The following is an 11,655-nucleotide window of genomic DNA, read 5'->3' as shown; positions in this document are numbered from 1 at the left end:
AAAAATAAGGAAAGAGCTAGTTTCACAGATTCCACAGATTTGTCTGCGGTCCCAAGGACAATGAACAGGCGTGAGGCGGCTCTGGCGGCACGGAGAAAGGGAAATCTCTTCGACTCCTGGACGTGTCTTTTGTTAACTTCCCATAATTGCTTTTTTGGCACGACCATTGCCCGGACGCTCGGAACAAGCAGTTCGAAGAGCCAGCCCTCACAGCTGGGAAGCAGGGCTTTTCCACAACAAAAACAAAACAGCAAAAGCCAAAATAAAGCCATACGGCGGCGTGCGCGCACAGCCCCCGCCCCTGAGCCACCAGTCAGTCCCTCGGGGGCACGGCTCGGGTGACAACACCGGCCCCGAGCGAGCCTCGTCCTGCCGGGCTGGCACCGAGTGACGCCGGCACCCCCTGGGCACCGCCGGGGGCGACACGGCGGGGGGACGGCGGGAAGGGCGGGCGGAGGGCGCTCGGTCGGCGGGCAATGGCCCGGATCGCGCTGCCGCCGGCGGGACCTCGGACCGCGCCGTACAAGCTCCCGCCTGGCGCGGCGCCGTCAGTCAGTCAGTCAGTCACTGTGTCAGTCAGTCAGTGCGCCGTGCCTCGCTGACCTACAGCCGGACACGCCGCCCAGCAGCCGCCGGCACAAGGGTCACCCCATGCCGGAGCGAACCTCCGGCCCCGCAGAGCCGCCGACACCGAGTCCTTGGCTAAGTGACGTGACTCACCAGCTGCCCTCCCCCCTCACACAGCCCCCGTTCGCCATACAACAGCTGTTTTATCTCCCGCTGTAATTACGCCACATAAAAATAGTTACAAGGTACTTGGGGAGGGCTCGCTGCTAAAACGCCGTTGCTTCCCTTGTGCACTGAATGCGGATTCGCGCGGACTGCCGCGCCGCCGGGGGTGCAGGGTGGTGGGGAGGGAATGATCCCCGCTCTGCCGTAGGAATCCATTATTTCATCAGCCGTTCTAGGCGCCTGCCGCTCACCCCCCGCGCCCGCCCGCCCGGCCGGGAACAGCCCCACACGTGCCGGTGCGGGAGTGACACGGACACGCTCCCGTGGAATAAGTGCACGCCCGCTCCGCGGCCAGGCGGCGTCTTTCCCTTTCCACGCCACAACCTTCGCCCGTGGTGACACTTCAGACCGCGGCTGGGCGTTGAGCAGTTTTGATTTCTATTTATTTTTTTGCACCTGGTTTTGTCGGGGGGGCGGCGAGGGGAGAGCCAGGACCCGCCGCCAAGGCCGCCTGTGCCCGGGGAGAGCTCTCCCCTTCGCCAGGGAAGCCGGAGCGAGGAGCTGCTGGCGGGTGTCACGTTTCCCATCCCGGAGGAAAAGAAACTGTTGCTGCTGCAGAGCGTGCTCGCCCGACAGCGATGAGTCAAGCTGTGAGACTTCTCTGTTTTACAGCTGCGATCATGTGCCGCAGCAAAACCTACCGGACTGGGGAGGGGGGGAGTCGAGGGGGAGAAAAACAACCTTTTACGAACTGATGTAAAAATAACCGCAGAAACGGGGCTCGCCTTCCCCGCGGGGGTGGGTGGGGGTGTGTGTGGCCAGCGCCGGCCAGGCGGGGCTCCTTCGGCACCGCAGGGGATCGGAGGGAGCAGCCCCCGCCGACCGGGCCGTTCGGCGGTCGGGAGGGGGGCGCGGGTCGTTGGAGGGCTCCTTTCCTTCCCCCGCCGTACGCACTCTCCTTTCTTCTCCTCTATTCACGCGAAGGAGTGGGTGGTTCGTCCGGCAGCAACAGGAGGAGGCTAGTCAAGGGCAGCTGTCAAAATCTCCCCCCCCACCACCCCCGCCTCTTCCTTCTCCTTCCAGTTTAATGATCAAACGTCTGCTTGGAAGAAAGGCGAGGGAGCGGGAAGCACGGAGAGCTCCCCCCGCCGCTGCTGTTGTGTGTGCATGAGCGAGCGGGTACAGGCGGACACCCCCCCCGTTCCGGCCGGTCCCTCCCCTCCCGGGTGTTGAGGCTCTGTCAGACAGGAGGGGAGGGAGGAGAGAGGAGGAGGAGGCAGCCGCCGCCGCGAGTGCCAGTGCAGCGCACGGTTACTCTCCCGTACTCACTGCGGGGAGGTGGGGGAGGGCGGGCGCTGTGTACCTTTCTCTCCCGTGCCTTTCCTCACTTTAACAGGCCGGGGCCAATCGCCAGCAGAAGGGAACAAAGGGAAGGGGGGAGGGAAGCCCACCCCGGCCGCACTAGAAAGCCCCCGGGGGAGGCAGAGCCCTGCGGCTCCCGCTGACAGCAGCGCGGCCGGTGACCGGGCTCCTGGCTCCGCGGCGGTGTTTCTGCTTTCTTCATCGACCTTCTCCTCCTCGCTGAGATTAAAGGGGGAAAGCAGCGTCCGGCGAAGGGAGAGAAACTTGGGTCGGTGCGTGGGGTGTCCGGCGATCGGCTCGGTCCTCGCGATCAAGATGAAAAGTAAAAAAGGTAGTTGTGACGGGGTGCCGGGACAAAGCGGGGTGCCCCGCGCCCCTAACCGGGGTGGAAAGGGGAAGGGGGGGCTGTCGCTAAGCCAGCCGGAGTCCCTTTGCCTTCTCGGCCTTTTGTCCCCCGTGTCCCCCCCACGCCCCCTGGCCTGTATCCCGTGGAAGATTGCAGTGGATGCTCCGCTCCCAGACAAAACATGCGGGGCTGTTGTTTGGAGGCGGCCGCCTCTCTGCGCCGCTGGCTCCCTGTCAAAAACATGTCCAGCCGTTCGCCTCCTGTCCTCCGCCAACTTTTGTTCTCGCCCCCTCCGTGGAGTTTCTTCCCCCTGCCCTCCCGTAAAACACTTTTGAACGCTTTTCCGCACCGAGCCCCACCGTCCCCGCGAGGGGGGCGAGGGTGCGGGTGGTTTTCCCAACTTGGGGCGAGGGAAGCGGGGCCGTCCGGCAACTCTTTGTTCGCGGGGACGGCAGCGTGGGGCTTGAGGCGTGGGGGGGGGGGGGGGGGGCATCGGCGGCAGGGCTCCAGACCCCTCCGCGCCCTCGACCCTCGACTTATTTTGCTGAAAGTTGAAGCCTTTTCTATCCCTTTTATCCCTTAAAACAGGGGGACGAAACACAAAGTACAAAAGTTTTGACGCAGGGTTAAAAGGAGGAAGACTTCCCCCTTCCCCCCCCCCCCCCATAACCATAAGGCTGTTTGAGTTTTCTTTGTGCCCGCTTCCAAAGCGACAAACTTTACAGTTAGAGGATCGTTACTCATCGCACTCGTGGTGCTTTAAGTGCCCTTAAATTAGCGCCTGGCCACAAAGACGCGGAACGTGCTTTCGGATCCAGCGCTGTTGCGCTGGCTGAGAAGTTGTTCCTAGCAAAGCAGTGTCTGTTCAGTTGCGATTTGCCAGCCGGCGGTGTGGCTGAAGGGTGTTTTGCATTCAAAGACCATTAAATGCTCCGAAGTGGAGGGTTAGGAGGGGAGCAGTGCGCATGTTCAGTACTCCAGAGTTGTGCTGTTTTTTCCCCCTACTATGCATTCCTGCGGCTCCGTAGTAAAGCAGCCTCTCATTGTTAGTACCCTTGGAGCAATTAATGCATATGTAGTTCGTGAAATCATTGGGCTGCTGCAGACATGGTGTGTACTAATATGGTTTGTAGCCCTCGTCAGAAGTTTTTTTTTTGGACGTGCCGCTCGGCTACGAGGAGCGCACACAAAGGGAGCTGAGCCACAAAGGCGAAGTTTTAAAGAGCAACAGGCTCAGGGTGGTGCTGAGGAGTGCAGCGTCCCGCGGGAGCGGAGTGGGGCTTGATCCCAGCTCAGCCCCCTGCGCCCAGAGACAGCGGCAGCGCTGGCTTTTAAGTGTTTCTTAGGTAGGTCGCGATTCTTCACCCTGTTGGAAGCAGTTTGTGGTTTGTTTCTCCCCCCCCCCCTCCCCTTTTATAGTTTCGCTGAATTAATTTAGCCCAGTTATTTTTAGGACATTCCTATGCTGCCTATTTGCACAGCAGTGGTGAGCTGGTTTCCTGTCTGCTGTTGCTTCCATTGTTCAGACTTCTCTCCCCGAGGGCAGCTGCTGGTTGGTGAAATACCAAACTCCCTGCACTTTCAACTGTTGTTCTTGCCACCCCCGAAATAAATGCGTGTGGAAAACGCTGACGTAGTTTCTAGGTATGCATGTGTAGGGCTTTGTGTGTAAGTGTGTGTGTGTAAGCTCTGCTTTGAGGATTGCAAATCCTGGGCTGAAACAATGGAAACAATGAAAGGTGACAGGCGGGAGGGAGAACTTCTGAGAGGGGCCATGGGCCTGGGGTTTGCGTGGCACAAATTAAAAGGTGAGGAGACAAAGGCGGAAACTTTTAAAAAGATGTTAGGGCTAGGGTGCCTTTGTTTTAATAAAGGTTGGGCTTGTACTTATTTGTGACCTCCTGGCATTGGAAGCTCATTCAAGAAGTTTCAAAGAGTGACTTTGTTACAGATTTCTTGCTTGCACTCCTAGAAAAATCCCGTTTAGAAGAAAAAAAGTATAGTACAGCCAAGTCTGGTTGCTTTACAAGTAATAGAGTGCAAGCTGTAAAGTACAGAGGAAAACAAATAGGCTGGTTCCTCAATTATGAAACTCATTCAGAGGAAAGAGGTGGTGTTTTTTTTTCTTTTACTGTGGAAATTCCCTTCTGTATCCTTGTAGGGTTTTTTTTGCTACTTATGAATAATTTTAAAGCAATGTGTCTTTGTTGTTGATTTTTAAATTTGCATTGCATTTTAGTTGGGTTTTTTGGTATGTGTGTTGAGTTTAAAATTTTTAAGTGTGTCATGCTGTGTTTTTCTTGATGGCTAGTTTTGTTGAGGGGTGGTTTTTTGTTGTTTTTCTGTTGTTTTTTTTTTTTTTTTTTTAAGTAGAAGACTGGATTTAAACCTCAGGGCTTTTTTATGGATAGTTTAATTTACAAATAATAACGTGGTGGCAGTCACACGGAACCTACTTGCCTTGTTAATGAGCTGATTTAGAACACAGTCTCGAAAAGGCACAGGCATGTGCTCAAGTTTATACATGTGAAGAATCTTACTGAACTTGGTTACAACAGGATCGGGGGCTTGGATAGGAACTGGTTCTGTTTATCAGCGCTCATAAAAAAATCTCACTGCTGAAGAAATTCAGACAGCCCTGAGGGGTGGGAGGTTTTCTTTAAGGTGATTTTTGTCCATCCCCTCTCTGGAGGGCAGAGATTGTTCCTTGTGGTATACTTTGTCCTCTTTTGAATAACAATTGGCTTCTGCCACTTCCTCTGTGAAGCTCTTCCTCGACACAATGGGATAGTTGTTTTTTTGTGGTGCCTTTTTTTTTTCCCTCATAGCCTAAATTTTTCGTTTGCTTAACTTCCATTTCATTTGTCTCAGCCTCTCTAAATACTTTGTCCTCCCCCTCAAAGTATTTCAGCATACCTTTATAAGTGGCAGTGGTTTGTTTTGAAATCAGCTTTAGTCATCACTGTACTTTTACTCAAGTCGTTTCGAGCTGTTAACTAACGTTTGGGTGTTGAGCCCAGACTCCAGATCCTGGGTGTAATCTTCCCTGAGCTGATTAACGGGGAGGACCTGTGAAGTCTTTGGGCTGTGATACAATGCAACAGTGCATTCAATCATGCATATGACTTCAGCTGGGAAGCCAGGAGGATAAAGTAATTTATAAAGAAGGGATGCTGATCATGTAGCCCTTAGATCATTAAAGCATAGACTACTCTTTTAAGTGGCGGTGAGGAAGTGAAGGAATGGGATTTTGTGTTGTTTCTCAGACCTCTCTGCAAATGAACTTGTGCTGCTTTAATTTTAGTTCTATAAAAACAGGTTTTTTTGTTTGGATTAAATGTATTTAGGAGGAGACATAAAATAGCCTGGCCCTAGCCTGCTTTTAATACAAAATAAATTAGTAGGTCAGCTGGGGCTACTCATCGTGTCCACAGGCCTTTATTCTGGGTGTAAATAACAGTAAGCCAATGGTCCAGTCATGGAGCGTGGCCAGGACCCTTTTCAGCTGGGCCCTGTTAAAACAGGAAACCAGCAGCGAATAGGCTGATTACTAACAAGACGGAAAAACAAAGCTGGGTTGTAATCAGCAGGAATGCTTTAATGAAAACAGAGCCTTGACAGCCACAATGTGGCTCCTGCTCTAGTAAAAAATATCAGCTGGGGTAGTGTGAGATTTCTAGCCATGATTTCCTGTTGCTGCTAGCTCTGTCCTGCGCCTGAGAGATCTGCCACGAGTTCAGAGCGCTGATCAGCTATTTAAATGAGCTCATTTAAATGAGCAGAAGTCTGTACTACACTGGGTTTCCTGCTTAACCAAACCTGCTTTGTGTCACTAACTTACTGTGTCACTTAATGTGACACACTCAGCCAGCAGGTCAAAGGGCTGGCTCCGCTGGTGACTCATTTCTTGCTAGGTAGGTTACGGTTAGTCAGATGACAACTTTTACTTTAGCAAAAGATCTTATTTGGCAAGGCAGAAACGTTTTTATGCTGCTGGCTTGCACACAGTATCTTATCACTTCTTTTTTTTCAGCTAAAGGAAAAACAACAGTTCTAGGAGAGGTTTTACTGTTAAATCAGTTTTCTGAAATTGAGAGAGATGTCCATGGAGTCTTTAGTTGTCTGGTAGAGCCAAGAAAGATCACTTCAGATTGAGTGGTGTGTACCTGGAGTACTTTTTGTTATGCCATGTACATACTTCTTGCAAACCATTAGACATCTAACTTTTTCATAGTAGTTTCTCCTTGCCTCTTGTTTCCAGCCCTTGCTGTTTGCCTCTCCCTCTTTTCCAAGGTCTTGCCTTACTGCCCATTATACTTAAAAACAAACAAAAAACCCAGCCCTGTGAAGTGCTGCAACCGTTCTGGTTCCTGACAAACAAGAACAGCGCACTTCAAAACATTGTCTGAATAGCATGGGCTAGTTTTAGCTAGTTTTTAAGTTCAATTTAAAAGGGCTGAGCTGCTTTGCAGAGCTGTCCTGTTCTCTCTGCAGGATCTTTGTTCCCAGAAGTGTTCCTCATGGCTCCAGGAGCCCATGGTGCAAGGCATGTTCTCAGGTCAGGTTGCAAGCCCAACAGCGCTTTCCATGAAGCTATGACAAAGTGGTTTGCTTGGAATCATTGTAAAGCAAACTTTTGACATACTTTCTGCACAAATTAAGAAACTGTTTACATAATCTGGAGTTTTATCTTGTGTTGGTTATTTAAATATTGTCCTATTGTTCCTATTCCATGACTGGATAATTTATGTAGCTAATCATCAGATGAAAAATTTGGTGTGTCAGTTTGGTGTTTGTCAGTTAGATAAATCAACAGTTGGGAGAATGAAAACAATACCAAGTAAGTTACTGAAGTAACTCTGCCAGACAGATTGTGGATTGATCATCCTGTTGGGAATGCTTGCGTATCAAAACTGTGCATTTCAAATTGGACAACTTAAACTAAATTTAAGGATGTTGGAGCTATTCATAAATAGGGGAAGGAAAGATAATTTACTGTGTCAGCTTTGGCTGAAGTTTGGAAGTGTGAGGAAAGGTCCTTCTCTGTTTCTCTCCCTACTCTCCTGCCAAGTATTAAGGAAAACTTGCTCATACATACCTTCTTCTTCGTGTGGTAGTGGGGGTTTGGTGGCTGGCTGGTTGGTTTTTTTAAAGGGCATTACTTCCTTCTTGCTTCTCACTTCTGTAAGTGCCTTTACTTATGGATATAACATAATTTTATATAGTTTAATATTTTCACAGGTTCACTTATTGTTGTTTAGGTCTTACTTTATTTCCTTGAATAGAATTTTTTAATTATGGGTGATTTCTCACAGAAAATTTTACCTTTGGCATCTAGTTGGCTTTACTATTAAGATTTTTAGTTTTGGTGTTACAAGTGAGCAAATTTCTTCCTTTCCACCCATCAGCCCCCCAGTCTAACTTCAAAAGACAAAAAGATTAAGGGCTTGTTTTCCTTCTAGAGTTTCTGAAACTGCTTCTGAAAGGCAGTGTGAGTTCACTTGAAATGAGTATTTATTTGTACTAGTTGAATGTGGGTAGTATCTTATTTGGACTTGTATATAGTTTGTAAGATTCCTAAAATTTCTGGTGAGTTTAAAACGTGGTTTTCTTTGTGTTTTATGGAACTAGTGACTCTTGCATCCTACCAGAGGAGTAGAATTGTAGCCTTCCTAACTGTTGAATACTTGCTCGTTTGTCTGATTTACATTCCATAGCTTCATGTTACTAGTAGTGTGGTGTTCATATATAAAGGGATAGTCAGATTGTGAAATCTGTTCCTTCCTTTGTGTTGGAGGGGGAAGGCATGCAGTTAACTGGCAAGTTTGGAGCCCTTACAGTAATGATAGCACAGAACACACGTTTCCAGGGATAAAAATATGAGATGAAAACCACAAAGTTGAAAAAATAGTCAGGATAAAAACTGGTACATCTAAATGATCATGGTTCTTTGATAGACAATACAATTAAATGAGAGTGCATTTCCTGATGAACTCTTAGGCACCTGGCTCTTCCCTTCTTCTGCACTTTTTTCCCTTCCTTAGTGAAAATCTTACAGGTGGTGAGAAACACAATTTTTCCCTTTCTTTTTTTCTTCTTCCATTAAATTTTCTGAATAGATGTAATTATTCATTTGTAAAATCTACAACCTATCCCTCCCAAGAGACAAGCATCAGGATGTTAAGAAATAATTAAATAACCTATTGCTTGAGTTGGGGTGTTTTAAGTTCTTCCTTGTTGACCTTTTGCTCAGCCACTGGTTAGTTATCCTTGAAAAAAAGTGCTGGATGCATACCACAGCCAGCAAACTTGGACAATATTCTCATTAGATAGAAGCTATCTGATAATGTTCAGCAGATAAAAGGTTGCCAGGGGAACAAGAAAATGCAGATTTACAGAGAAGAATTCCTTTAGGAAGGGATCATTTGTGCTACTTTTTTGTTCAGCTGACAGAAGAGCTACAGCATGACAAGTTGATGCTGCAGGACAAGGGGCTGTAACAGTAAATACAGTTCATGTGATATAAAATGTCTGTGCCATACAGTGCTGGAGCCAAGCAGTTAACGGATTTAGGAGGCTGATTGTTCTCGTCTTACAATTGCAGGTGTAGTTGCAATATCAGGCAGTGAAACGGAGGATGATGACACTATGGATGTCCCACTGGATCTTTCCTCATCTGCGGGCTCAGGAAAGCGGCGGAGACGTGGCAACCTGCCCAAGGAGTCTGTGCAGATTCTTCGGGACTGGCTCTATGAGCACCGATACAATGCTTATCCTTCAGAGCAAGAAAAAGCGCTGTTATCCCGACAAACACACCTTTCCACACTACAGGTATTAAAAAAAATAGTTCTCCCTTCTAAAGGAGCTGTTTTCTGTTTTAATTCACCTGTGTTCTAGTCACGGATACAAATGTTTACAGTGCATGTGAGATTTCCTTTTTTATTGCTACTCTCCTGCTGATGGCACTCATAAGGAGAGATAGAGACTGATTATGTGTTACGATGATCTTTGTTTATTGGGAATAAAATTATTTTTGTGGGAGAACAGACAGTCATGAATAGGAGCATGCATGCTAAGTTTTTGCAGAATTGTGCCCCAAAAGACTAAAGTGTCTGTACAAGGTAATTTATTGTGAGAAGAAGGTATTTATTTGTCAACAGAGGTTTTATGGTGATAGATGTGCAGCTTAGCATATAACTCTTCACTTCTAAAATAGCAACTTGAGGCTCATTCCAGTAGAACATGGACATATATAATTATGTGTATGATCACTGCCGTTAAAATCAGTGGAACAACCTATATGGGATCGAGCTACTCAGGGGTGTTAGTGCAGGTGTGGACAAGGTGTTTGTATGTTAATTTTGGATTCTCATCCTGGGATGCCACTGGCATCTGTGAGGTCCCTTGGATGCATCATTCTTATCTTCTGTGATTGTCTTGGGTCGAATAGCTTTTGCCCATTGCTGCATCCTGTGTTGTGGGAAAGTGGCTGTGTAAGAACTTGGGTAAACCAGGGTTTGGTTTTGGGAGCTGCTAAATAGAGAGCACTCCTATTGAGTCCTGGATTTAAATTTTCCATATTAATTCATTAGTGCCAAGTTCATAATTGGCCATAGAGTAAGATTTTCTTAATGCAACATTATAAAGAAGACTTCCTTTATGTAGTAAAGAGAAAAAAGACGTTAAACTATAAACTATCCTGTATTGCCCAGGAAACTGGTTGATGTTTAAACAAGGACAAACTTAAGTGAGGTAATTCATGTTATGTCTGTCGACACAGTCAGTTGAACAAGGAAAATCAGTAACTATTTGTGGGAGGAGTGGCTCTCTTCAGAGAGAAAAGGTTTTCCTGTTGTTAATTAACCTAAGCTAGGGAACAATAGCCAATAGGTTAATGTGTGTGCACAGAGTTAAAAGCTAAACCCCTAGTTTGGACTTCAGATGTCCCGGGGCTTTCTGTAACAGGAGCAGGGAGTCGGTAGCACCGGGACAAGGGAAGGCCTTTGCCAGGCATGCCAGAACTTGTCAGTAGGTCTCTGTTTTGTTGTGCAGTGAAGGAAACTGCTTGGAGGGATTCATTAATCCAACTGTCCGCTCTTGTGGCACATAGTTGGGAATGAATGAAGGTAGAAATTAAGATGTCATTATATTCCCAGGTCTGCAACTGGTTTATCAATGCACGCCGCAGGCTGTTACCTGACATGCTGAGGAAGGATGGCAAAGACCCAAATCAGTTCACTATCTCGCGGCGAGGGACCAAGCTCCCCGAGGGCGGCCTGGTGGAGTCTGCCATCAGCACAAAGAACTACATTCCCCTGCTGGATGAGACTGCCTTCCTTCCCGCCGCTGCGCCGCTCGGCAAAACTGTGCCCTCTTCCAAGCCAGCTTCCCCGGGATCGGTCCTGGCTCGGCCGTCGGTGATTTGCCACACGACTGTGACTGCGTTGAAAGATGCCCCTTTCCACTTTTGCCAGCCGGCTGATGTAGGCCAGACCACGGACCTGCAGCAGCCCCCGGCTGGCGGCTTCACAGATAGCCCCCTCTCGTGCCACGAGGACGCATCCAAACTGGGACCTGGTGCAAACACACAGAGTGGGCTCTTCAACACTCCTCCTCCAACACCACCAGACCTTAACCAGGATTTTAGTGGATTTCAGCTTCTGGTGGATGTTGCACTCAAAAGGGCGGCAGAGATGGAGTTGCAGGCAAAACTTATGGCCTAAATCCCCTTCCTTCTCTTTCCCCGTTTTGTTTTACCAGGCAGGGATCTAACAGCTGTGTGGTTATTGCCACCCACACGATATCAAAAGACTTCACTGCGTTATTATTATTTTTTTTATTAATCTTATTTGCACAAGGGGATTGCTGAAATGAAGCTTCCTGTCACTGAGATGGTCTTCAGTGGAATACGGTCATTCCAAGAATTACGAACTTAAAGCTACTGTAGAAAGAAAGGATTGTGTGTTTCGTTGGGATTTTTTTTTAATGTTTTCTTTGTAGATTTTTCATAATGTGAGATGTTTCCCAAGATCATGTGATTTGTTTTGTTTCTTTCAGACTGTGCAATATCTAGTAATGCTATAGAGTCTTCTTATCATTCCCATGTGGAACGGAATATACCGACACGCTGTCTAAATTTTCAATTTTTTTAACAATACAAACTTTGGATGATCATGCTTTTTTTCCCATAATATAATAAAGTATTTTCTTTAAAA

At 47.9% G+C, this 11,655-nt stretch overlaps 1 protein-coding gene across 4 annotated transcripts; it reads left to right on the top strand.

Annotated features, from left to right (window-relative positions):
• The first annotated feature begins 1,234 nt into the window (after positions 1-1,234).
• Positions 1,235-11,655, top strand: TGIF1 (TGFB induced factor homeobox 1). Of its 4 annotated transcripts, none has more exons than XM_063166888.1 (3): positions 1,235-1,382; positions 9,045-9,271; positions 10,597-11,655. In XM_063166888.1, the coding sequence occupies exons 2-3, from the start codon at positions 9,089-9,091 to the stop codon at positions 11,161-11,163; spliced, it is 750 nt and encodes a 249-aa protein (XP_063022958.1). In that variant the 5' UTR covers positions 1,235-1,382; positions 9,045-9,088; the 3' UTR covers positions 11,164-11,655. The 4 variants fall into 4 exon arrangements, with proteins under 4 accessions (XP_063022958.1, XP_063022941.1, XP_063022968.1 ...); XM_063166871.1 differs by lacking the exon at positions 1,235-1,382 and adding an exon at positions 2,007-2,425; XM_063166898.1 differs by lacking the exon at positions 1,235-1,382 and adding an exon at positions 3,898-4,248.

Source organism: Melospiza melodia, chromosome 1 (genome assembly GCF_035770615.1).
Source record: "Melospiza melodia melodia isolate bMelMel2 chromosome 1, bMelMel2.pri, whole genome shotgun sequence".
Classification (NCBI taxonomy): domain Eukaryota; kingdom Metazoa; phylum Chordata; class Aves; order Passeriformes; family Passerellidae; genus Melospiza; species Melospiza melodia.
This window is presented reverse-complemented; position numbering and strand designations above follow the sequence as displayed.